The 25,078-nt window shown below is 49.7% G+C and overlaps 10 protein-coding genes across 10 annotated transcripts; 7 read left to right on the plus strand and 3 right to left on the minus strand.

Moving 5' to 3' along the window:
- Window positions 1–594: 594 nt before the first annotated feature.
- On the plus strand, window positions 595–1,581 carry IAQ61_007351 (uncharacterized protein; the record flags this gene model as incomplete). Its single annotated transcript, XM_066097540.1, has 1 exon — window positions 595–1,581. The coding sequence occupies one exon, from the start codon at window positions 595–597 to the stop codon at window positions 1,579–1,581; it is 987 nt and encodes a 328-aa protein (XP_065952582.1).
- A 194-nt stretch (window positions 1,582–1,775) lies between these two features.
- On the minus strand, window positions 1,776–3,163 carry IAQ61_007352 (uncharacterized protein; the record flags this gene model as incomplete). The annotated part of the gene is made up of 2 exons (XM_003840666.2): window positions 1,776–2,680; window positions 2,746–3,163. 2 exons carry the CDS (start codon window positions 3,161–3,163, stop codon window positions 1,776–1,778), a joined length of 1,323 nt encoding a protein of 440 aa, XP_003840714.2.
- Window positions 3,164–5,114: 1,951 nt separating this feature from the next.
- IAQ61_007353 (uncharacterized protein) lies at window positions 5,115–6,446 on the plus strand (the record flags this gene model as incomplete). The annotated part of the gene is made up of 1 exon (XM_003840665.1): window positions 5,115–6,446. The coding sequence occupies one exon, from the start codon at window positions 5,115–5,117 to the stop codon at window positions 6,444–6,446; it is 1,332 nt and encodes a 443-aa protein (XP_003840713.1).
- Window positions 6,447–6,915: 469 nt separating this feature from the next.
- IAQ61_007354 (uncharacterized protein) lies at window positions 6,916–7,212 on the plus strand (the record flags this gene model as incomplete). The annotated part of the gene is made up of 1 exon (XM_066097541.1): window positions 6,916–7,212. One exon carries the CDS (start codon window positions 6,916–6,918, stop codon window positions 7,210–7,212), a length of 297 nt encoding a protein of 98 aa, XP_065952583.1.
- A 1,089-nt stretch (window positions 7,213–8,301) lies between these two features.
- IAQ61_007355 (uncharacterized protein) lies at window positions 8,302–8,726 on the plus strand (the record flags this gene model as incomplete). Its single annotated transcript, XM_066097542.1, has 1 exon — window positions 8,302–8,726. Exon 1 carries the CDS (start codon window positions 8,445–8,447, stop codon window positions 8,724–8,726), a length of 282 nt encoding a protein of 93 aa, XP_065952584.1. The 5' UTR covers window positions 8,302–8,444.
- A 1,481-nt stretch (window positions 8,727–10,207) lies between these two features.
- IAQ61_007356 (uncharacterized protein) lies at window positions 10,208–11,290 on the plus strand (the record flags this gene model as incomplete). Its single annotated transcript, XM_003840662.1, has 1 exon — window positions 10,208–11,290. The coding sequence occupies one exon, from the start codon at window positions 10,208–10,210 to the stop codon at window positions 11,288–11,290; it is 1,083 nt and encodes a 360-aa protein (XP_003840710.1).
- Window positions 11,291–13,620: 2,330 nt separating this feature from the next.
- On the minus strand, window positions 13,621–16,275 carry IAQ61_007357 (uncharacterized protein). The gene is made up of 3 exons (XM_003840660.2): window positions 15,586–16,275; window positions 14,709–15,533; window positions 13,621–14,659 (listed from the first exon to the last, which is right to left on the minus strand). Exons 1-3 carry the CDS (start codon window positions 16,112–16,114, stop codon window positions 14,472–14,474), a joined length of 1,542 nt encoding a protein of 513 aa, XP_003840708.1. The 5' UTR covers window positions 16,115–16,275; the 3' UTR covers window positions 13,621–14,471.
- Window positions 16,276–16,528: 253 nt separating this feature from the next.
- Window positions 16,529–19,890, plus strand: IAQ61_007358 (uncharacterized protein). The gene is made up of 4 exons (XM_003840659.2): window positions 16,529–16,631; window positions 16,743–16,855; window positions 16,919–17,005; window positions 17,159–19,890. Exons 2-4 carry the CDS (start codon window positions 16,794–16,796, stop codon window positions 19,686–19,688), a joined length of 2,679 nt encoding a protein of 892 aa, XP_003840707.1. The 5' UTR covers window positions 16,529–16,631; window positions 16,743–16,793; the 3' UTR covers window positions 19,689–19,890.
- Window positions 19,891–20,056: 166 nt separating this feature from the next.
- Window positions 20,057–22,707, plus strand: IAQ61_007359 (uncharacterized protein). The gene is made up of 3 exons (XM_003840657.2): window positions 20,057–20,221; window positions 20,289–21,460; window positions 21,509–22,707. The coding sequence occupies exons 2-3, from the start codon at window positions 21,199–21,201 to the stop codon at window positions 22,504–22,506; spliced, it is 1,260 nt and encodes a 419-aa protein (XP_003840705.1). The 5' UTR covers window positions 20,057–20,221; window positions 20,289–21,198; the 3' UTR covers window positions 22,507–22,707.
- A 309-nt stretch (window positions 22,708–23,016) lies between these two features.
- On the minus strand, window positions 23,017–23,778 carry IAQ61_007360 (uncharacterized protein; the record flags this gene model as incomplete). Its single annotated transcript, XM_003840656.1, has 2 exons — window positions 23,017–23,183; window positions 23,277–23,778. The coding sequence occupies 2 exons, from the start codon at window positions 23,776–23,778 to the stop codon at window positions 23,017–23,019; spliced, it is 669 nt and encodes a 222-aa protein (XP_003840704.1).
- Window positions 23,779–25,078: the final 1,300 nt, after the last annotated feature.

Below are 25,078 nucleotides of genomic sequence, written 5' to 3' on the forward strand. Positions count from 1 at the left end.
GATGGCGATGGTGATATTGTGTGGTTGTTGTCATTACAAGTTGTGTTGGCGCCGTGCTTGTTGGCTGCTGTCATTCGACGACGACGACGATTGAAGGATGGCGTAGTAGCGTTGGCTGTTGTTGTCAATGCAGCGTCACCTTTTGCCATGCAGAGGTTACAGGCGGGGAGTTGATTCGGAGCATGTCGAACTTTTGGGGACCGATCATCATCTACTTCGGAGCAGGCCAGCTAGCTCCAACCCCAGTCCGCTCTTTGGAACGGACCTCGGCTTGTTCAGTCCCACCGTCCACGGCGACGATTACTGACGGCCTGACCGGCCAACAACAACCGAACGAAACATTGCTTCGCTCTGCCTTTTGACGGGATACAAATACGTGGCTACTCGGCTTGGATTCTGAAGACGTTTGTGTGTATTGGTATGCCCATACTCATGCTTGTCTAGAAGAGCATTGTATTACTCGACTATTGATTGTACACACATACACACATTCACAACGCACAACGCACAACGTACCTATCCCATCACCACATCATATCACCTCACGTCACATCGCTGCCATCATGCCGCCGGCCAGAGACGAGTACTTGAGCAATGTGTGGAGAGATGGCATTTTTGGTAGGCCAGGACGAATCGCACGCAGAAGCCATTCTATTGCTCCTTTTGCTGACACGCACCCGCTCCTATGTAGACAACAAGGTCGTCTTCTGCACTGGCGGCGCGGGCTCCATTTGCTCCGCCCAAGTGCGCGCCCTCGTCGCCCTCGGTGCAAACGCCTGCATCGTCGGCCGCAACGTGGAAAAGACTGAGCGCATGGCCAAAGACATCGCCACCGCCCGCTCCGGCTCCACCGTCATAGGCATCGGCGCCATCGATGTGCGCAAGCCCGAGCTACTCGAAGAAGCCGCAAGCCGATGTGCCAAAGAACTCGGTGCCATTGATTTTGTCATCGCGGGCGCGGCAGGCAACTTCCTGGCCCCGATAGACCAGCTCAGTCCCAATGCAATGAAGAGTGTCATGGATATTGACGTGCTGGGCAGCTACAACACTCTCAAGGCCACGCTTCCCTACCTAGCAGACTCGGCCGCCAGGCACAAGGCAGATGGGCGCGCACCACACGCCAAAGGAACCGGTGGCCGAATCATCTTTGTGAGCGCAACTATGCATTATATGGGTATGCCACTGCAAAGTCACGTATCAGTCGCCAAAGCCGGTGTAGATGCCATGGCCGTGTCTGTCGCTATCGAGCAGGGTCCCAAGGGCATCACCTCCAATGTCATTGCCCCGGGGCCCATTGGCGGCACAGAGGGTATGTCACGCCTCGCCCATCCAGAAGCCGAGAAGAAGTCGATCAAGAGCATTCCTCTGGGCCGATATGGCACCGTCAAGGAGATTGCCGATGCCACCGTCTACCTCTTCTCTGATTCGGGCAACTATGTCAACGGCGAGACACTCGTCGTCGATGGTGGGGCCTGGCATACCGCTGGGTTTGGCAACGCATTCGAGTATCCAGATTTCCTGCTTTCTGGTCAGGAGGTGACGGGTGTGGCAGGGGGCAAGAAGCCAAAGTCGAAATTGTAGACGAGCTTGTCTTTCAGCATACTTTTCTACATCCAAATGATACCCAGAGGTTGGCAGCACTTTGTTTGCCAGTCATCATCGCATTCCTACTTCCCTATCTGTATATGGGATAGCTCCTTGTCTTGCTATGAACGTGCAAAGATGGTTATTTTTTTTTGATTTCACAGCATGTAGCTACCTCCATCCGCGAACACTTACGTCAACCGCTCTGCTCCCTCCCTAACAGCCTGTCCATAGTCCCCCGCATTCGGGGTTCGACAGATTGTATGTGTATGATACTTGGCCGGCTCCTTATTTGTCAAAAACACCCCCGAGTGATGATCCAGTTCAACCAGGATGACGGGGCTTTGGATGCGGAAGTAGAATGCATCATCGGGCCCATAACCGCCAATCCAGCAAAAGTATGTTTCCGAGAAGTGCTCTTCCACTTGCTTGAGTCGTAGTTCCCGCGCCTTGATGGGATGGTACAAGAGGAATTCGTTGCAGATCTCAATGATGAGCTTCCGCTGTTCGTGCGAGAGGTCAGAGGCCACGACGCCTTCATAGGGCACGACACGATTATCTCTAAATGCGCCGCATCGGTGCCTCTGGTCATCCGGCCCCCAGGTATCGGTAATCAATTCATCGGCTTTGCTCTGGTCGTTGTTGGAATTGCCATAGGCTTGCTTCATGCCCTCGTCTCTCAACTTTTTGAATGTCTGCGCTTTCTCTCGTTGTTCTGGCCCAAGGCTCTGCATCAACTGGAGTCCCAAGTTGCCTTCTCTGTGAAGAATCTCGGTGCCCTTCCACTCCCCCGCGTCGATGATGTTAGGCTCTGCGCCCGTGAAAGAAGGCGTGAGCGAGATAAAAGGGCCTTTGAAGAAACAGGATATGCATAGGTGGTGGCCATATAGCAACCAACCCCACGGGGAGGATGGGGAGGTAGAAGGCGTACCGAAGACGAGAAAGTTGTATGAGTATTTGTTCATGATGTTGGGTAGGCGGACGACTTCGCCTAGGAAATGATTGATACGCATGGCCGAGAGCGCCTTTTGAAATCCTTCTGGCGAAAGGGATGCTTGGACAACAGAGAGTATGCCTTGCGCCGTGTCCTCAGGAACTGACCCGTTAGTCAGACGCAAAGGAGGGGTGAGCAGGAGGGAAATGGCCAAGGTCGTAACGTACCCTCTTCGAGACGGAGCCCGAATGGTCGAAGAAGGAATTCAGGGTTGCTCCATGCTCTCCATTCTCGCGCATTGATGGGATAGGTGAGCTTGCCTTTCATCTCGACACTTAGACTGCCGAGTAAGCTCTCTGCCTTCTGGACCGCCAGTTCAACGTCTGGATTATTCCCATCTTTCGCCGAGAAGAGCGCCTCTCGTACTTTTCCGTCATTCATGACGCCAGTAAAGGGCTCAGCCAGCAGCTTCTCCCACACCGTGGTCAAGTCGTAAAGCCACGGCGGTGCGCGATTATCTTGCATGCATTTTGTGTATTCGTAGACGCTCTGCTTTGCAGCAGTAGTAAAGCGCGGACTATCCAGAGCAGGGAGGTGGGCGCGAAAGCCAGCAGAGGCCTCGTCAAAAGAGCTTCTTCGTGCCATGCTGCAACCTCAAGAATGTCAGGGCCAGTGTCAAGGCTGATACGCGGGCTTGCGACAAGCGAACTTCTTTGCTATAAAGTGGCAAAGGGAAGTGGAGCGCGATTGGACTAGTAGAGTACGATGTAGTGGTGCGATCTCCAGTCTTGTTGTCTGCTGGAGCTTACCGTAGGCATCGTAGGTATCTACGGTACCGGTAGGCTCCAGATCTGGCTCCGGACAGTCAGGGCGACTTTCGGGTGAATGCTCTCCCAAAGCTTAGGGAGAAGCCTGCATACTAGAGCAACAGTCCGTGTATGTTAGGTGTGAATCCTCTACCGGTACAGTAGAGGTTGATGAGATTCACCGTGACGTACGGACCACGGTAAGAATTCAAGAACCCCACACGCAGCCTCCGAGCGGCGGTCGTTGCGGGGCAAGCGACCCCTCATCGTGAGCCCGCCCATCTACGTAGTTACATGGCACCGTCTTGTGGGCTCTTGAATGTTGGTCGCTTTTGCAGCATCCCGCTTCTTTTCGCCATGGAATGTCAGGTGAGCCAGGTGGCTTACAGAGCAGTAGGGTATGACAGATGTAAACTGTGTGAAGAAGATGGGGTCTGTACAGAGAGGGCATTTCCAATCGTCGCTTGCGCTCTATTTCATGGAACCACTGGTCGGAACATGTCGTTTTTTTTTTGTTTTTTTTGTTGTTTTTTTGCCCAAGTGGTGTACCGGTACCGGTACCAGATTAGCCCACATCTATACGCTCCAGATCGCACTGGTGAGTGTGAAGTATGGTACTGGGATCTACATAGTGTCAGTCGACTTGAACACAAGAGCGACTGCGACTGGTTGCATCAAACGTGCGGAAGTATCCAACATGCAGACGTGTTGGTCAACTTCTTTGAAACTGTCCACATTGATCTACGTCCACAGTACAATGGAGGGAGCTCCGAGTACCCATGTGGAGCAATGCCCACAATAGGCCACTAAGATCGGTCAGCAGTCAGCAGAGTGGGAAAGGCCCGATGGTAGAAGAAAGGCTACAACGGTAGATTTGGCGCAAAGGGTCACAAGCCCGACAAAGGTCCGGATGCCGGTGTGGAGGAGTATTTGCTGAGATTTTGGCCGGATTTGCTGGATGGGGTGACTTGTTGTCAGTGATGGCAAGACACCGCATACCGGTACCTACAAGCCGTACGACATTTAGGTGATTGCCATGACCACGGTAGGTAGAGATGATGCATTTGTAGGCCACAATCACACCTGTACATGGTGACAGACTTACGGTGCAAGGAAACTACAAACAAATACCGTATGACATCGACCTCTCGTATGTTGGGCTTGAATGCGCCGTAGGTACAAACAGCCCGTGATTGCCGCTGACACGGGCAATGCTAGGTAGAAACAATAGATACAACAGATACAATAAGATACAATGGATAAAATAGATTCAACCTCCGCATACCCAAGCCACATGTTCGATCGTGAAGGTCGTGGTGGTGGGGCTGATACTCGACGCCTGTGACACTAGGGAAACAATCCCCCCGCGCCGGTGGGGTGTGCCGGCAATTGGTCCGCTTCACGACGACGACAACAACCTTATTAGTATGGATCGAAAGGATGCATGTAAGCCTTCTTTGTATATTCTCTCGACATCAAATCCGCCAATTTCCTGCGACTGATTTACAGGAAATTCACTTGCGGCCACACACATTCTTTCACCTACATACTTTAGTAGGCGGTTAAGACTTCTCCCGCTCACAACGATTCATACTCAAACCAGTGGAAAGCGCCTGGAACAACTGGCAACTGCTGAATCAAAATCAAAAGATATAGAAGCAAGCAAGAGTCCTCGGAGAAGACGGTGTACAGACCGCACGATTCTGTCATCAGTTTGGAGTCTTTGCCTCAACTCAAGCAAGCTTGAATCTTTCCGGACGGGACATACCTCTCACCAGATATCAGTTACCATGGCACACAACCTCAGGATAGCTGTGATAGGGGCAGGCATGGGCGGCTTAGCTGCTGCATTGTCCCTTGCCAAAGCTGGTCATAAAAACGTCACAGTCTACGAACACGCTCCAGGCATGGGCTTCGTAGGTGCAGGCATCCAACTTGCGCCCAATATGGCGCGCATTCTTGACAGGCTGGGCTGCTGGAAGGCCATCGAAGCGGAGGCGGTCCAATGTGCCAACACATCTATTCGAGAGGGAAGCTCGGATAAAGAGCTGGCATGTGTGGACTTGGGCTCTGTTCGGGACAAATTTGGATACCCACACATGGTCGGTCACAGAGCAAGCTTAGCCAACGGACTTTACGAAGCTTGCCAAAGAGAAAGCGGAATCACATTCAAACTTGGAAGCCTTATTTCAGATCCCAAATTCGGACCCAACCCATCCTTCAGCGTTACACCAACACAAGGAGGAGAAACTCACAAGGTTGAATGTGACATTTTGATCGCCGCCGACGGGGTCAAGAGCAACATTCGAGTTGCCATGCTCAACGAATTGGGCATCACGGGCTCGGTCCGCGACTCGGGACAGGCTGCATACCGTATCATGCTGACCCGTGATCAAATGAAGCACGACCCGGAACTCCTCAAACTCATCGATTCTGACACAGTCACACGCTGGATCGGCGAGAAGAAGCATATCATTGCGTATCCCATTCACAACAAGCAGATCTACAATCTGAGCACAGCACAACCCGATGTCAACTTTGCTGGTGCGCCCGACGCGCAATATACCACGAAAGGGAGCAAGTCAGCCATGATGAAAGTTTACGACGATTTTTGCCCCATGATACACAATATGCTGAACCTGGTTCCCGAAGGCGATGTCGTTGAGTGGAAATTACGAGTCCACGATCCATTGGCCACATGGATTCATGGAACTACAGCGCTCATAGGCGACGCCTGCCATCCCACCCTTCCTCACATGGCCCAGGGCGCAGCTCAAGCCATTGAGGACGGCGCGGTTCTTGGCGTTGTCCTGAGCCCATCACGAATCTCAGATCGCCGCCCTGAAACGATTGAACGCGCACTGCGCCTCTACGAGAAGCTCCGCAAACCAAGAGCAGAGGCATTAGTGGAGATGGCGGCTGAAAGCGGGCGAGCGATGCATCTCGGTGAAGGCAAAGCCAAAGAAGAACGTGATAGAGCCTTTGCGGCTGCAAAAGCTGGGTCTGGATCAGTGCCAGACAAGTGGGCAGACGCAGATGTACAAGCCCGGGTTTATGGGGTGGACGTTGTCTCTGATGCTGAGAAGTTATGTCTAGAGGAGGGACTAATCGCGAAACTGTAAGACGTGTTATCAAGTATCATAATATGGTAGTGTATTGCTTGTACAATTCGATCAAGGACTCCTCAATATGTCACTCTATATATACGTATGTATATCTGTTTTTGATTCTTTACAAAATCTCCTCATTTAGATTACCATGATATACCACAGAAGCTCCTACCGTAGTCGGGCACTATGTTAAATAAGTTGGAAAATCGGAAAGGTCTATTTGACTTTGCGGTAGATCAGGGTACAGGGTGAACTATAAGTGTGGGAAACTCATACAAGCCCAGGCCAGAATCACTACGTTGAATCAATTGGACGAAAGCTTTTGGGACATGTAATCTTGTCATGACTAGGATGTTCTAAGCATCTTATGCAATAATGTTGTGCAAATAGCCATTACGCCATATTACGACGGGGTAACAGCCATCTCGTAGGTAATGATGTCCCCAATCCCCCACTGCTATAGGTACTAACAGCTGTCGCAATGAAAAAGGCCAGGGCGTGGTCACTGCACAGTCATGGGTGCCACAATAAAGACTATTATCAGATTCTAGACTCATGTTTCCTCCATGGGCATATGATTTCATTAAATACCTTGCAACACCCTAGGGAGAATGGTCTCTGTTGTGTTCCAAAGCATGGCGGCATTGTGCGCGGCCCAGGCAGCGCCAGTGTACCAGGTCGATCGAAGGCCTTGCAGAGCGTTTACCTGGCGAATGATATCACCACGCATTTGGTCGACAGTCCATCGCCGGTACAACATGCCGTGGTCATCGAATGACTTGAAATCGAGTCGGTTGATATCGCCTGTAGGAAGTGTTCCAGCGTCCATCATTTTTTGCAAAGACGTCCGCACAACGTCTTTTGCGCCATCCATGTTCATGCTCATCGGTGTAGCAACGACAACGCGGTACAAGGGTCCGGACGATGAGTTACCTATGAAATTGAAACTTTGCAGAAACGGGATGACAGGAGTAATTCCGTGGTTTGCGGGTGCAGCTTCCGGAAGTGAGTTGAAAACGGCATATGCTGGCAAGGATGGGTGAGCGACGATTCCAACAAAGTAACGATCGCCGGTGTGTGAATGGAGAAGCTTCTCCTCTGTTGCGTCCAAGTCGAAAACTTCTCGTGTCAAAGTCTCTGGTCCTGCCGAAATCAAAAGTCGTTTGGCATTGATCGTGGTCATGCTTCCGTCCTTGCGCCTGACTTGGAGCTGAACCCCCTTTGCCGACCTTTTGCTAGATACCACTTGACTTTCAAACCAGACATTCTGGCCCAAGTACTCAGTCATCTTGCCGAAAATTTCAGAATTGTTACTCGAGACTGGTTGCATCGTGCCTCGAAGCACACTGGGATCCATTCCCTTCCACATGTCAATCATACGTGATGTTCTCGGATCGATGACAACAGCGCCCCAAATTCTGGAAGTTGCGGCCTCGACGTCGTACTTGCGGGCGAACTCAGCCCAAGGCAGCAAGAGATCTTCGGGAATCTGGTTCCCAGCGGGAAAACCTGAACTCGTGGGCAAGATCATGCTTTCGTATTTGTTCCATTCAACTGCAAGCCTGCGAAGGGCAGCATTCATCTCTTCTTGACTGGGTGCGGTATAATTGACCACTTGACCATCCCGGAAATCAGCGTAAAGAGTTTGTGATGCTCCAAAAACAGGGGCCTGAGTAGCAACGTTAAACCTAGCGAAGAAGTCTCGAGATATAGTCATGTTCATGAACACTTCAACTCCATAGTCGAAGGGGTTCCCGGTAACAGGATCACGCCATGTTGAAGTATGCCCACCCTGCACACGATGATCAGCTACCATGTCCTCGAAAAACAGAAACATGCTAAATGAAACTCATAAGAAGTTGACTTACCAAGCGGTCCTCTTTCTCGATCAAAAGAAACTTCTTGCCCATATCTTGGACTCGCACTGCTCCATAAGCTCCAGAGGCACCACCGCCTATGATGACAACATCCGTATTCACAACTTCGGATCTCCCATAATTCGATGGTCTAATGAATGACGCTGATGCCCCTAATGAGAAGAGGAGGAACTTTGCAAGAGACATGATGATTGCGATGCCCGGTATTGGTGAGGCTGATGTTTGGCCACTCACTCCTACCTTAATATACTATAGATACTTCTCCAAAGCCTCGGGTTCTTATATCACTCAAGACCATGACGACCGGGCATGCCTAGTCGAAAAATTTATTCATCGCGAAGCTGTGGGGCTGAGTGAATCATCTCATTGTGATCTAGAAACAGAAAGCAGAACTAATGTTAGAGAGAAAGCTTAAAGTTTAGACTAGCCTAGTTTATCCTTGATCATCCGAGTGTAGGTAGGTGGCCCGTACGGACTCAACGGTTAGACAGCGCGAAACACAACAGAGGATTAGTTTGATCTCGCTTCCACGGCGCCATAGCAATCTAACAGCACAATATTCGAGTGACCCCCAGCATGGCACTGACTCTACCCATGGATTTTTAATAACTGATGTCCCCAAATCGTTTGAAATAAAGTACCGTACAATTTATCCACCTTTGTGGTGGTAGGCTTCCATGCAGGCTCGGGGCCCAGCACAGCTCCGAGTTCCGTCAAAGGCTCTACGTAATTACCGTACCTCCACGCAATTACTCATGAGTACCGTCACCAAAGTACAGACGGTTAGCTCTCGAGTAGTTACCTACCGGTATGCATATATCATATACCCAGCCGGCGATTTACTATGGATCCAGACATCCAGGTTGTGATGGCTTGGCATATGGGCCGGTACAAGGATTCAAGTTGGAAAGCTGAAAAGGAAAGGCAAGATCATCGTGTGTATGGCAGATTGAACTTTCAGTATGAAGGAATGTTGAGATACTTACTACGGTCAACAGCGATGCGTGATCAACAGGTAGTCTTCTTCCGATGGTAACCCCCCAATTCCGCTACAAAGGTGCATATAATAGGTAGTGCCGCACCCTACCTATAGTACGTGCTGTGTACGTAAAGATCCCTTTCCCCGTTCCTACATGATGCAAATGAGCATATTAAATATAGTCCTTTTGTGGATCCATAGCCAGACGACGCAGGCCGGACGAAACAGTTCCGCATAACTGCCGACGTGCACTGAGGCGGAATCTTCGGATCGAGTACCTAGGCACCGTACCTTGTCAAGCCAGTTTTTCTCATTCATGAAATTTAAGAAATTCGACGTAATATGGTTTCCCATCCAATCGTGGTTCTTATTACTCATGCGATAAGTAAGAACTACTGTCATCGCAAGCAGACTGTATTGTAATGCGGGCGTGCCGGTGAACAGGGGTTGGTGATGTCTTTGCACGCGGAGATAAGGCGTCGGAGTTTACATACGTTAGGTACCGGTATGGTACCGTACACCCCGATGTGTACGCCATGAAACTACCACAGTATCTGTACAATGTCTCTTCTACATCATGATACGCTTGAATTTTTTTAGTATAGTCTTGTAAAGTGAAGAGAAAGCTCTAGAATAACAACACAATACAGAGTCATCTCGATATAGCATAGCTTAGCTCGGTTACTCCCGCGGGGGCATATTGCAGAACGGTATATATCAAGAGACCTGGCCCAGTAGCTGTGGCAAGTAACTCGGCGCACTATTAGACGACCAAGCCTCTTGGCCTTACTTTTCGGCCGTAAACTACAGCCATATTCTCCTGGATACCATACTTGGCTCCGTTCTTGGGTCCCTACGTCCCTACCCGACCTCAGTTCAACCATTTCTTGCTTCGACCATCAACCATCATTCACACCATGGCCTCCAAATCGTCCGCCCTCGGACTGTATGTTGATGCAGAGGGTAATTTCACGACGATCAGCGATATTCCCATGCCGGAGCTTGAGGATGACGAGATTCTCGTCAAGGTTCTGTATTCTGGCGTCAATCCTGCAGACTGCAAGCACTCCACGGTGATTGGCATCAAATCGACCATCATGGGATACGACTTTTGTGGCGAAGTGGTCAAAGTGGCTGGTCCAAAAACACAAGGCTTCTCACCTGGAGATATTGTCGGGGGTTTCACGCTCGCCACTCTTGGCAAACCACTGAAGTATGGTGCACACCAAGAGTACCTTGCAACTCCTGTGGAACTGGCATTCCATGTTCCCGCCAACCTTCCGCACACCGATGCTGCGGCTCTCACGACCGTGGTAACCACCGCTGCTGACGGCCTTTATAACCAATTTGGTCTTCCGCTTATTGGTGAATCACCATCGACACAAAGTGAGGTCAAGATGGGACCTCTTCTTATCTGGGGTGGCTCGACAGGTGTAGGTCTTTCCATGCTACAGCTTGCTCGTGCCAGTGGAATATCTCCCATCTTCGTCACTGCGTCTCCAAAGCGACATGCACTTCTGCAAAAATATGGGGCCACTGCTTGTTTCGATTATGCAGCACCAGATGTAATGTCGCAAATCCAGAGCGCAGTCGACAAAGCCGGAATGGGGCCGATTGCTTACGCTGCGGATTGCGCAGGAGCAATGGGTTCGGCTATGCAGATGAAGGCTTGCGTAGGGGACGACGCATTGCTGCTTTCTGTGATGCCGATGCAAGACAGCTGCTTCAAGTTTCCACTGGCCTTAAAGAGCCGCACGCTTACGTTCCAATTTCCCGGAGCTCCCACTACCACTGAGATTCCGGGGCAACCGGAAGAATGGGCGAAAATGCGCAAGGCTCTGGAATGGGCGGTGAAGAATTACGGTTCGGGGTTCAGCTTGCCTTTGGTGGAGGTGTTCAAAGGCAGTACGGATGAGCTGCTACAGGCCATCAAGTTGACGGCAGAAGCAGGGAGGTTCGGAAAGCTTGTGATACAGCACCCACTTTTGCCTACTGCATAAGTCTTGCACACTGCTAGTAGCAGATGCCAAAATCAGTTCAAATTGAATCTTATGAGAAATGATTGAACGCTTAGAACATCCCTGGAATTTCCTTTCACACTCTTGTCATATTGTGTCATAGTCGAATGAAAGTCACTGTTCCCATCTACATACTGACAACAGTAATCTGCGACCTAGAATGCACAGATGTTATTTATTCGCTAACCATGACTTAGGTAGTGCTTGTACGCCTAGATAATAACTATAATACTCATTTCTGATTTGAAAGAATCATTAGCTGCATGCATGGTGAACATAGACTCGGTGGGTGCAGTCTACCTACACTACGGTACAAAACCGGTTTACAGTAGCTATATTTATCTAAAGTAGACTAAGAAGTGGTTTAGGTAGAAGAAGTACACCTAAATAGGGTTTACTATACCATGTATTCTACTTTTACTTCTACTTCTATTAATCTACTGTTGCAGGAGGGATATCAACCGGATCACGGAGCATCTTGATCCGATCAACCCTGATCAATACCCCTGTATGACCCACTATCTGATCGACTGCCAGCTCACTGCCAAGTGCCCAACAAAAAGCAGGAGCTCTAGTAAGGAAGGTTTACCGATCATTCACCTTCTGGTAAGGGTAGCTGAAGCTCTATATATATGAGTACGATCGTAGTAGATACAATCCAATGATCCATCTCCCAAATCATTCCTGACCTCAGTGATCCAAATTTCCACATCTACTAGTTTCCTACTAACTATCTAAGTATTTTACCCCTCCTTTCTTTAATCTTCTTCACCACCTCTACCACCTCTATCACCACCTCTATTATCACCACCTCTATTATCACCACCTCTATTATCACCACCTCTATTATTACCACCTCCTATTAGTAAAAATATTATGACTTATTATTATATCATATATGCGTATATCGTGAAGCTAATCTTCTCTACCCCTTTTAGTCTTAGTTAGGTATTATAGCGTATAAGAGAAATAAAACTACTTTTTATACTTAATTTAAACCCCTACTATAAAAGTAAACTACTACTTTAATAAAAGTAAACTGCTACTTTAAACCTATTTATAGGTATATATAAGGGCAGTTTACACCTATATAGTAAACCCCTAGCGTACTATTCTACAGTAAACAATTTTTTACCGTAGTGACTGTTGTATGGCCTGGCCGAAATTTATAGTCAGTGAAGAATTTGAGATCGCGGCTGAACGAGGGCCAAGCTGCAGAAACCAAAGTGTAGTGATCAAAGAGAAAAGTATAATATTGAATCGCTCGAAGTGAGGCTCAAGCCTGAGCCGGAAGGGTGGTCAAGCCGCCCACTTGGTAAGCTAATATAGGGCACTATCTTTCTGCCGTTTTGGATGTAAGGCAATATACAACTTAGGTATCTAAGCACTTGGATTGAACATGATCTTGGTCTTGCATAAGTTGACTAACAGGCCCCTGGGGATGTCAGGACGCAGCTCTGGGGGCCTACCCCCACCACGCCAAGCAATCATAAAGGTACTTTAGTCTGTGGATACTGATCATCATGAGTGAAACGGTACATGCAAGCATATTGCTAAAGCCTTCACGAGGCTACTCTTACATGGGACTACACCATGTCTCCCACATGTGTAAACAAGGGTATAAGAAACCTAAGCAATCGATCGCATGTAAACCAGTTTAGTAGGATCACGCTTAGTATGTGTAATCGTATGTAAGATAGTATATCTTACATGCATAACATACCCTTCGTAGTCCATGCATTCCCCCATAGTTCAGTTGATGTATTATCACAGTCAATTACCATTAGCATCTCACAGGTGTGTTCACGTAGGTTTTCAATGTAGCTACCCCCAAGGAAAATATAGTAGATCATGAATAGCATGGATGTCACAATAGTAGAGGCCATATATAAGATATATAGCATGTGCCACAGTACGCTTCACAGACCTGTATAGCTTTACGCTATACGACCTGTATGGTAATCGATACGGTAGCTGCCCGCGCGCCACGCAACTCTGCTGAAATTCCTGATAAAGAAAGCAATTTGAACTGACTTCTGGGCTCATCGCGACGCATTGGGCAACAAGGGGCTAATCTGGGTACGACAAATACGAACTGTCGCAGGACTTGAAAGTTTGTGACCCATGCAAGTAATCCTTCCTGGCAACAATACGACATGGACTCACCTAATTTGTTGGGCGACATTTCGTATCTAGATCGCGATTCGTCTGATCTGCTTCCTTACGGAGATGGAGGGTTTGCATGCGCTGCCGAAACAGCAATACTGATCAACATTGGCTATTCTAGTCAATCATTCCTTCGACTCCGATGATAGCATTGCCCGTAAACTTGCCTAACACTACCAATTAAACGCTAGTTTCGAGTTCATTTACCGATTTGATGATCATAAAGATCTTCAAGTCTATGACAACAAAGATTCTTGAGCAAGTGCCGAAGACGCTGTTCGTGGAATACAACCACGCGCGCAACCCTACATCTCGCTCATCACCCTCGTCGTCCAGTCCTAAGCCGTGTGTTCTGCAATTGGTGATGACACTGTTGTTGAACTTTCATTTTGATGTTTTGCATTTTGCATTAAGGACCGTCAATGGCGGTATTGGAGTTTCTGGATGTCATCAGTAGGGTAACATGAGAGCCATTTGGGGAAAGGGCAGACTAAGAGCCAGTGGTGTGGCGGTATCTGGAACATGTCAAGAGTAATGATACAGCGGTTGATGTATGCTACAGACTAGCGTGACTACAGCACGTTGAAGAGCGGAAACCACAACGTAGTGCACTTCCATGTTTTTTTGTTAACCCGAAATTACGGCTTGAGCAGATCGAGAGGCTAAGCTCACGTATGATACCCAATAGGCGACATGGATACCTGATCCCAACGATGCTACACTTTCGAGATATACTGTTGGCATTTCTGTAACATGGGGAAGAAGGTGAACAATCGGGGTATCAAAGAATTCCAGAGAGAGAAAAAAAATATGCAGTTGGCCACCAGGTCACTTTGATCTGGAAAACCTGCAATAAGCGACAGGCAGAGGACATGGAAACGCCGAGTCTGATGTCTGGGTTCCCGTCGCCTAGCTCAAAAGCACAAAATGTGACGGGAGAATCAGGGGTGGAAGGTAGCAAGTACCCTATGATGACAGATATAGCACGAATGATAGTTCAGCCCGTGTACCAGCCCGACGATCCAACAGTCTGATGTTCTTGCTCGCGATGTGGTATAATGGGCTCGTGTATGTCGAAGGCCTCGATGAACATTTGCCAAGTTGGATAGTCTATACTAAAGACGGCCTGATGCTTCTGTACATTCTTTTCTCGCTGATCCGAGACGCCCAGTGGCTGTGCAGGTACTGGCATCGCATTAGCATGAATATTCTACGACCAGGAGCGAAGACTTACAAAGAAGAGGAAGACCATGCTCGTCCTTGGCTATCCTAGCGTTTCCTTCTCGCACTAGGAAACTGACGTAAAACAGATTCTCGACTGTCTGCCCAAAATCATGTGGATTGATAGTAAAGTCGAGTAAATTGACTGCTGCTTCCCCTGAAGGAGCTTGCGCGATCCTGAACCGCCGGAAAGCAGCGGCCTGGTGCACTTCAGTGAGATCATCTTCGGCAATGGGCTCTAATTCCTCTTCGACACCAGTCATGCCACGTTCCAGATGGTCCTGTAACCGCCCTCTGATTCCCTTGACGAGGTTGGAGAGATTTGAGTTTTCCGACTTTTGAATGTCGCCTTCTTGGATCTCCTGGGGTCGAGTAGCAGGGCCGACTGGTTGACGTTGCGACCGGGCTTTCCGTTGGGTAGTGGATACGCGCTTCTGAACCGATAGAGGGCCAAGCAGGAAACTTGTTGTTGGTGGCCGTCTGTTACAAGGGAAACATGCTTGTCTGCCCAGTAGGGCCCAATCCAGGCCATCGGGGTCCTCGTCTTCCTCGTCATCGCCTACAGGGATAGTCGGCGCGTCCTCTTCGCCAGCAACATGGCCACCAGACTTGATAAAGTATATACATTTGGATACAAACTGGTCCAAATCTATGCCGACACCCGCATTCCCTTGCATGCTGTTGTTAAGCTTCTTGCCAGCCAATTCACTCGCGTTGATCAGAAAGCGCGAGTCGAGTGCGGCGTCGGCAGTTTGTCGCACCTTGCCGAAGAGGTTGTTCTGCTTCTTGAGCGCCTCCAGCAGCATGCCATTGGGTTTGACGATCTCGTCACGATTGTCTGGTCTTGTCAGAATAGGGCACATGGCCATGGAGCAACTGTGACTACTCACCCTCCACCATGCGCTGGTGATCGCGCATGGTTGCACGTAGCCTTCGCCGTTGCTCAGGGTCTTGGTTCGGATTGTAGAAGCGCAAATGGCCCTCCTCTTCGGGCCCAGGCTGTGCTTGTGATGCCTCTGCGTCCTCTTCCTCGCCGTCTTCTTCCCGCGCCTCCCATCCTGAGTCGTGGTCGTATGGCTCATCCTGGTAGACCTCTGGCTCGCGCATGCGGTAGTCGCCAGTTCTTCGTCTTTTGGCGCCCGAAGCGCCCGTGATGGAGCCTGAGTCGGGCGTGGGCATTCGGGCAGATGCGCCCCGCAGTGGGCGCCCCTTTGACATTCGTGGTGTGGCTTCGCGTGAGGCCGGCATGTCATTCTCCTTGTCTGACGTCTGCGAGCGCGTGGGGCTCAGGACGGAATACGACGAGGTGCGCGTGTTGCCATGTTGTGGTGCTACCGAGGCGTCGCGGTATAGGGAATCGACGGTTGACGAGCGCGTCTGCTGGGGGGTGGCCGAAAGATGGGTGTTGAGACGCGCCATTTGTTGTTGTTGTTATCGCCAGGAATTTTCACCCTTATCCTCTAGTTGAATTTTTTTGTTTGATTGTTTTTTTTCGCACCATCGACGCAGACGGCGGGGCAGAAGGAGGGGGAAGGAAGGAAGTCTCTGTTGCTGTGTGTGTGTGTGTGTGTGTGTGTGTGCTAAGGATGGGGTGGTGATGGCGATCCTGCCAGCCTGGGACGATAGCCGCCTGGGACGCGCCTGCTCCCAACACACACAGGTCGCGCCTGACGTCTACTTACTTGGGCAGCTTAGCGCACACGCGCGATTGGGCTGAATGGGCGGGCAGGCGGGCAGGCGGGCAGGCGCGATCAACCCATGTCATGCCCTGCTCAAACCGTTCAAACGCGCAAGCAAGCCAAAACCAGGGCAAACACGTGCCTCCGCGTACCCTGGCCAGGCATCCATCAACATTGAATTTGATTGATTATTCCAAGTCTAGGTCACACGTGTGCACTCTACCCTGTGTAGGTAGGTATGTAGTATGTAGATGGTGGTATGTACTTCCCCCACAGGCACATGACCATGACGCTTCATTCTCCCCGCAGACTTCCACCGGCCACTTCACCCACCTGCAGTCACGGTGAACGCTCACGTCTGTATGCAGCTTCCCCATGGCCAACGGTAGCAACCGCAAACAACTTCCTCACCGCTCACCATGGAAGCCTTCAACTTTGCCACGTCTCTTGACCTGACACAGCTGTCGGTCCATGTGCGAATGTAAGCTGCGTCGTCCTGATCTAGGTGCAAGTGCAGGTGCAGGTGCTGAAGTTGTCATGGTAGAGACCGTCTTGATGGTAATCAGAAGCCCATCCCTTACTCGGTTTTGTTGAAACGCTCAGACCTGAGACACCGAGGGTCCATCATCAAGTAAGTAAGTGGGAGAAGGACGGTGGGAATCCAGGCCAACCCAAGCCAGAGAGAGGAAGAAAGAGAACATGATTGAATGAAAAAGAGAGGGGGAGATAGAGACAGAGAGGAAGGAAAAGAGACAGAAAAGTCTGGCTGACATCAAGCCAACAGCCCTCACTTTGAGCTCCATGTGACGGCCCAGATATGGGCTGATAGCAAGCCTCTGACCGTACCCGTCCAAACGTCCTACAAGTCGTTCAAGAACGCGCGCATATGGAACGAGTGGCTCCAGCTGCCCGTCACCTATTCGAATCTACCCGCATCCGCACAGCTCGCCATCACTGTGTGGGATCTGTCCCCCGCCGAAGACAACGACTCAGATCTACATGCAGTCCCTTTCGGAGGCACTACGATTTCCCTATTCGATAATGACAACACTTTGCAAAAAGGCAGGCAGCGGTGTCGACTGCATCGTTTCAAGCCTGCAGATGGCTTGGCCAACACCACTACCCCTTGGGTCATTCCACCTGCACGTAGAGGTAGAGGGACCCAAGTCACAGAGGATACCGTCGATAACCAGGTGGCTGAGATGCAGAGGCTGCAAAGTCTGTTAAAGAAACAGGAGATGGGTAATCTGCCGACTAATGGCTGGCTTGACGGCCTCGTATACAAGAAGATGATGAAGATTCGCAATGAGGCGCTCAAAGCCGAGGCTGCTGCCCTCAATCGTCATATCAAGACCAACGGCGTCACCGGTCAAGATGAAGAACTGTTCTATCTAGAGGTTGAGCTACCACGCTTTGATCATGCTATTGTATTCACTGATGTCGAATACCTTCCACCTCCGGTTTCAGATCTCAGACTTCCAATAGAGGCAGATGTCAGGTTACGACCACCACCCGAGGTCTCGTTTGGCCCAGAGATAGACATAGATGGTGTTGGCTATGGCGATGCTGACGCTGGTCGACTTATCAAAATCTACGACCCAGAGATTGGGCGAAGAGTCAATCCTGCTGAAGACAAGCACCGCGAATTGATGCGTAGCCAGCAAACGGATTCTTTGGATCGAGATAGAAAGCCCAACGTCAATGTCAGAGACAAGCTCAATCTGCTGTTATCCAAAGGACCCCTCGAAGAGATCACTTCCCACGAACGGGATGACATCTGGAAATTTCGATACTTTCTCTTGCGTGATAAGCGCGCGTTGACCAAGTTCGTCAAGTGCGTGAATTGGAAGAATCAGCGCGAAGTTCGCCAGGCAGCGCCGTTGCTCGAAAAATGGGCCGAGGTCGATGTTGACGACGCGCTTGAGTTGCTTGGCCCACACTTTGACCATCCGGTCGTGCGAAGCTACGCTGTTGAACGCCTCAAAAAGGCTGATGACGAGGAATTACAACTATATCTCCTTCAGCTCGTGCAGGCCTTGAAGTACGAAGCACCAGGCGAGGCCGACGATTCTTCGTTGGCACGGTTCCTCGTAACCCGCGCCGCTAATAGCTTCAAGCTTGGTAACTTCTTACACTGGTATCTAATGGTCGAAATCAGTGACTTTAGCAGCGACCAGGAACCAGAGCATCGCGACCTGTTCGCAAAGGTCGAATATGACTTCATGGTCGAGCTCGAGAAATCGCCAGAAGGCATCGAAACGCGAAACACGTTCCGCCGACAGGGCGAGCTGCTCACCGTCCTTGCAAAGATCTCCAAAGACGTGCGGTTTGGTGGAGGCGACCGACCCACGAAGCTGGCACGTCTCAAAAAGTCACTGGGGGATCCCAAAAATGAGCTCACGACCTTTGAGCGGTTACCCTTGCCTCTTGATCCATCGGTTCACATCACTGGCATCTACGCCGACGACTGCAATGTCCTGAAGTCGTCCCTACTCCCCATCGTCTTGAACTTCAAAACCACTACCGAGGAGAAGTACCCCATCATCTTCAAGACGGGCGATGATCTCCGACAGGACCAGCTTGTCATTCAAATCATCACGCTCATGGACCGCCTCCTTCGCAAAGAAAATCTCGATCTAAAACTAACACCCTACCGCATTCTCGCGACTTCCTCCTCCGCCGGTGGTTTCCAATTCATACCTTCCATGAGCATAGCCGCAGCATGCCAAAAGCACAAAGGCAGTCTCCTTGCCTACCTCCGCGCCAATAACCCCGACGACTCGGCTCCATTAGGCGTGAAGAAGGAAGCAATGGACACATACATCAAGTCTTGCGCCGGCTACTGCGTCATCACATACCTCCTCGGCGTCGGTGACCGACATCTTGACAACTTGCTCCTCGCCCCCGATGGACGTTTTTTCCATGTAGACTTTGGCTACATCCTCGGGCGTGACCCTAAACCATTTGCTCCGCAAATGAAGCTTTGCCGCGAAATGATTGAAGGGCTCGGTGGGGCCCAGCACCCCAATTACCTTGTATTTAAAGAGTACAGCTTTACAGCATGGTCGACGCTACGCAAGTCGAGCAATCTCCTGCTAAATCTGTTCGCCCTTATGCAGGGCGCGAATATTCCAGATATCAAGGTGGAAAGAGAGGGAAGTGTTCGCAAGGTGCAAGAGCGGTTCTGGTTGGAGAAAGGAGAAAATGAGGCGATGAGGGAGTTTGAGCGGTTGATTGAGGAAAGTATGGGGGATTGGAAGGCGGGCGTCATTGATTGGGCCCATGATTTCGTGCAGACCTATTGGAGGAAGTAGGTAGAGCGCTTGATGGATGGCGGCTGGTCAATCATGCCAAACCCGTCGTCAAGCCCGCTTGGTTACTCGTAAATGTTTCTTAGCTTGGAGACAAGTGTTGATTGTTGCCCATGTCCAATTAGAGTCGGAAAAGTTCGGGCGCATGATTATTACTTTGGTGATGGTCGTTGCAAGACATTATATAAGAAGAGCGTGACTAGTGAATACCCGCTACACCACTGCATATAGCTACCCATTCTGTAGTGGATGGTGGACCTTAGTCTGGATCATTGCCGCCCAGATCCGGACTTGCTCCGAAGTTTTGCGACGACGTTGAACACGACAGCCGCCGCTAACAACTCAAACCTCACCTCTCTCAATATCTTCGGCCAGAAATATCACGGGGTGCAGCCCCTAATGTCATAACCTCCCTTCATCTCACAGTCAGCCCCTTGTGACATGATTGCTAACAACAGCACGCCCCTTCTTCAAGCTTCCTCGACATGGCCTTGCCTTTGCGATCTGGTGGTCTTCTCCTGAAACAATATAGCCAGGTACAACAAATGCCATGACAAAACGCTTCAGGGTTTGCACAATGAGACTGACACATGGGCCATGCAGAACTTGCACGTGCCTGAACCAGCAATCGCCTACCCCGGGTGAACATTTCGTTTGCCTCTACCGGTACCCAACTACTCCTAAGCATGCACTGTTACTTTAAGCGACGACGATAGGCGCCTGAAAAGAGGAAATTCCAATACACTGGTCACGTTGGCGCAGCCCGCCTTGCGCCAGAGATCCCGAGCTAGCTGCTTAGACCCTGCCGAATCTCAGCCAATTCATTCACTATCCCTCTTCACCGGTGTGGGTGGCTTTTTGGAAGTTGGGATGCCTCAATCTTGGTGTTGAGTCGTGGATTGGTGGAATCACGATGCGCTTCGGTACGCTTCGAAGCCAGCGCCAACAGGAAATTCTTGCATTGTTTGGCTCGCTCTCGTATCAGTGCCAAGCTTTGTTCTGGTTATTTCCATTACCTATACATCAGACCAGAGGGTACCGTCAAGCCGTATCCACAGCAGCAAATGTGTGTCACCATAGGCTGGTCAGGATGGGACCTGCGCCTTGTGGGTACCAATGCCGCGAACCAAGACAGCATGGACCAATTATGCTCCAATCTATGTGCGAAAACGATCTGGCAAAGCGGGTACGATGCTGCAAAGGTGAAATGCCATGGACCATATGTCATGGCGCTTGCGACATTGCTCCCAGCTCGACCTATGGTCAATCAGATGCGCATGCGCCTTGAGTTGGCCCACCACAAGGCATGAAAGCTACAGTGCTGGTTTGAAGGATCCCTCTTTTTCTTTTCGTTCTCCAAGATCAAACCTCTCATCTGTCTTCTTTTTTAGTAAGGAGCATCTCCCTAGAGTGTAGTCTTTGGACTCACTGTCCACTCGCTTTATACTTACTTGACGATCGACGATTTCCAACCGTTCCCTCGCTTACTCCAACCAATCCAATAAGGGCCACTATGTATCTTTTAATAGTCGTCGCCGCTACGATCGCCGCCGCAGGACCTCTGGTGAATGCTCATGGTGCAGGGCTCCCAAAGATCGTTGGACTTGACCCAGCAGACGTGAAAAGCAGAGACCTGCTTCTCGCTCTTGAAGAACGCTTTTCACGATTGGATCATGCTCAGAGCGAACCTGCTTTGGCTACTCGCACAAGTGCCCCCGAGTGTGGACCGGGTGTCGGTTCCTGCCCTGCTGGCGAGTGCTGCTCAAGAGCCTTTTGTATGTCAGATGTCTGAACTTTTTCATCATGTTACTGATCCAGTGTAGTCTGTGGAACGTCTAAAGACCACTGCTATTCACCTGGTTGCAACTACAAGTATGGTCCGGGCTGTGCAGAAAACCAAGCTCCTGCCGGTACAAACACATCTTCCATCTCGCGCGACAAGCTTGGATCGATCCCATATGGTGGCAACGGCACATTCAGATGTACCAAACCAGGAACAGTTGCGATCACCTACGATGACGGTCCTCAAAAGGACTTCACCGAGCACATTCTCGACCAGTTTAAGAGCTATGGCGCGAAGGCCACCTTCTTCGTGACGGGTAATAACATCAACAAGGGTCAAATAGACGTCGAGTATGCCGATGTCATCAAGCGCATGAGCGCCGAAGGCCACCAGATAGCATCGCACACTTGGACACATCTGGACTTGAGCGAAATCTCCTCGGAGGACCGCAAGAACCAAATCATCATGAACGAAATGGCCATCCGCAACATCCTTGGCAAGATCCCAACCTATCTCCGCCCTCCTTACAGTAGCTGCACTGAGATTTCTGGCTGCCAAAAGGATGTCGCAGACCTGGGATACCACATCACTAACTTCAACGTTGATACCGATGACTACAACCTGAACACCGCCGAAGATATTCAGATCGCCAAGGACAACTTCCATGGAAACATCACCAGTAAGGGAGCAACTGCCAAAGACCATCAATGGCTTGCTATCGGACACGACATTCTAGAACAGACGGCGAATAACTTGACTGGATTCATGTTGGAGACAATCACTAAGCTGGGTTACAAGGCTGTCACTGTTGGAGAGTGTCTCGAGGATCCAGAGGAGAACTGGTACCGTGCTGCAGACGGCGCTGGGATTAGTCCAGATAACGAGACTAATCCAATTAGTTCCGACAGTGGAAGCAATACTACTTCGCCCAGTGCTACTCCAGCTGCTAGCGCTACCGGTGCTGGAAGCGCGACTCAGTCATACTCTATTGCTACTATTGCTCTTGCCTTTACCATGGCGTCTGTATACGTGCTCTAATGTAATTATCAAGTCTGATCTAGCATGGCGTTTTGATTCGAAGCCGGAGTATGAGTAGGGAACAACAGCTTGTTTTTACATGTAGATAATAGCGAGGGTCGAACTTGTTCATTGTCGATCTGTTGATAATATCTACCCGAACTCGAAACAACTCACACAATTTCTACCTGGCAGGATTTTGCTTTTCTCTTCAAGTTCTCGGCAGCGTCTAGGTAGCCATGATGGATCAGCGCGGGACATTGTTACGACAAAGAGCAAAAGATGGTCCCAATGGTTATCTACTCGAAGAACTTCACGTCAATGCTTGTAATCTGATTGACTGTATTCCAACTTCATCTATAACTTGATAAAACTGTCATACAAAAGCCTGTATCAACCAACTAGGGCTAATATCTCGTAAAACGTAGTATCATAAAAAACCTCTAGCCAGAAACAAATAATGTTCCCTTGGCATCTCCAACGCGCACCATACATCATCGTCTCGAACGAAAGTGAAACAATAGCTTGAAACTACAATTCATCCCTTGCCTCCTCACCCTCCCCGACCTTCTTCTTCACCAACATCGCTTCAACAGTGAATTTGACCTCCTTATCGTCGGTGTTCGTATGCTGCACTTTCCCAATAACTGCCCCATCCCTCGGCTCGTTCGAGTACTTTTCCAAATCGTCAAAAACGCCTTGGAGTTTTCCAGTCAGCCCTAATTCTTTTCAAATCGCATCTCACCAATACCATCTATCCGGTATTTGTACAATTGAAGAAAGCGACATACCTTTACAATCACTACTTTTATCAGCACTTCCATCATCGACCCAAAGCGGCAAAATGGGATAGATTGCGCCTGGTGCAAAAAACACTTGGTCATCCTGCACACTAAAATGCCTCTGCGTTCCATTCTTCTTCAGCCACTCGCGCACTTTAAAGGGGACATTCTTCATTTCCATCTTGATCAACTCACGCCCCACGCCATGCACATCAATGCCGCCCCACGAGCCGGCGTATAGTTGCTTGTTGTAGAATACTTTGAGCTGCGGAGCGAAGTCTTTGAGATCTGGGTAGAGTTGGGCGAGAGTGTAAATGGGGACTGTGTAGGTTGTGGTGGTGCGGCAGTGGAGGGTGAAGGGGGTTAAAGTTGTGGAATCCCAGGAAGCTGTCCACAGGGCACCAACAGGCGTCGGCTCAGGAGAGGAGGAGGGGTCTGCTACAGAGGGGTCGTCGATGGCATATGCGGTAGCTGCTAGCAAGGCGGCGGGAAGGAGAGTGCGGAGTCTCATGGCTGGGATTATCTTCAACGCGTATATTTCTAGGTGGAGGTAAATGTGAGGTATCTTTGAACATATATCTGCGCCTGCCCGAGTAACATATATACCCCTTCAATCCCATTCAGTCTTGGAAAACCAAGTAAGAACAAAACAAGTAATGCATTGTTGTCCTTTTCCCCACAGTCTACGGTCAGGAGCAAGTTGACGACCCGGCTGCTCCGCTTGATTATTCCGCGTTCCATATTAAGCGCCGGGATGACCAGCGTATTTAGCGAGGTGAACTTGAAGAAGATAGATTAAAAGAACACTGTGTCGCCCGTTGGGCCAACAATCGTGCTCGAGAAGAGGTCGAAAAAAAGCTTATCTGGCATTACGGGAGGCTTTTGGACTGTGTATTGCAGTCGCGTTGGGTGCTATGCATGAGTGGAGATGATACCACATTTCGCATTGGTGCGGCTTTGAGGAGATGCAGGGATTGACAGGCGACGAGAAGACGATTCAATTCAAACAAAAACACTTGGCAAAAGATGTCATAATGGAGCAAGATAACCATGCAATCATCCGTATTCACATGGAAGATGACAGTAATGGTTCGCTGTGGCTAGAGTTGTGTTTGGTTGGCGTGTCGAGCTGAGCATACGGCATGCCTACCGGTACCTAGGTATCGATCGCTCGGCCAGCCCCTTTGACTTGCATCGGGAGCATCTTCGCCGACCATCCCAGCGAACCAAACACCATACCATGTCGAACAATCTCAACGCCTGCACTGTCCGAACACTAACTCTCAAGTTTTGGCAGCACGAATTTGATGCAAATACACTGTGCACATAAAGTATAAGCTCGGTAGCGAACATACAACATGAGGTAAATAAGACAACAAGCAGCTACCTACAGGCAAGCCTGTAGCCCGTTTCGCATGTTAGGTTCATTACAAACGGTATCTTAACGTGTGAAACATCAAATGTATAATTTAAGGAAGTAGATAATAACATTCATCGACCGACAGAAGTCGCCATGCACCTCGATGATCTGAAGTCGAAATTTTTGGGGAGTTATTTGGGAGGTCGCAAATACCGCACAACTGAATAACTGTGGCATGTGATGTAATGGATACGTCCATGTATTTATTTACAATACCGCTTGGGACTTACTGTAATACTTGGAATGTAAAGCGATCTTCCTGTGAGATAGTACTTGGAAAGAACAATTAAGTCTGAACGCAGATATTTGTAGAATCCATGACATCGAGAATGCGGTCGTATAAGGACCATGGGTATCTCAAGGCCAGCCCTATCAGCGGCATCCACTCTAC

The sequence above is a fragment of the Plenodomus lingam genome, assembly GCF_022343315.1.
Source record: "Plenodomus lingam strain CAN1 chromosome Unknown contig_27, whole genome shotgun sequence".
Lineage (NCBI taxonomy): Eukaryota > Fungi > Ascomycota > Dothideomycetes > Pleosporales > Leptosphaeriaceae > Plenodomus > Plenodomus lingam.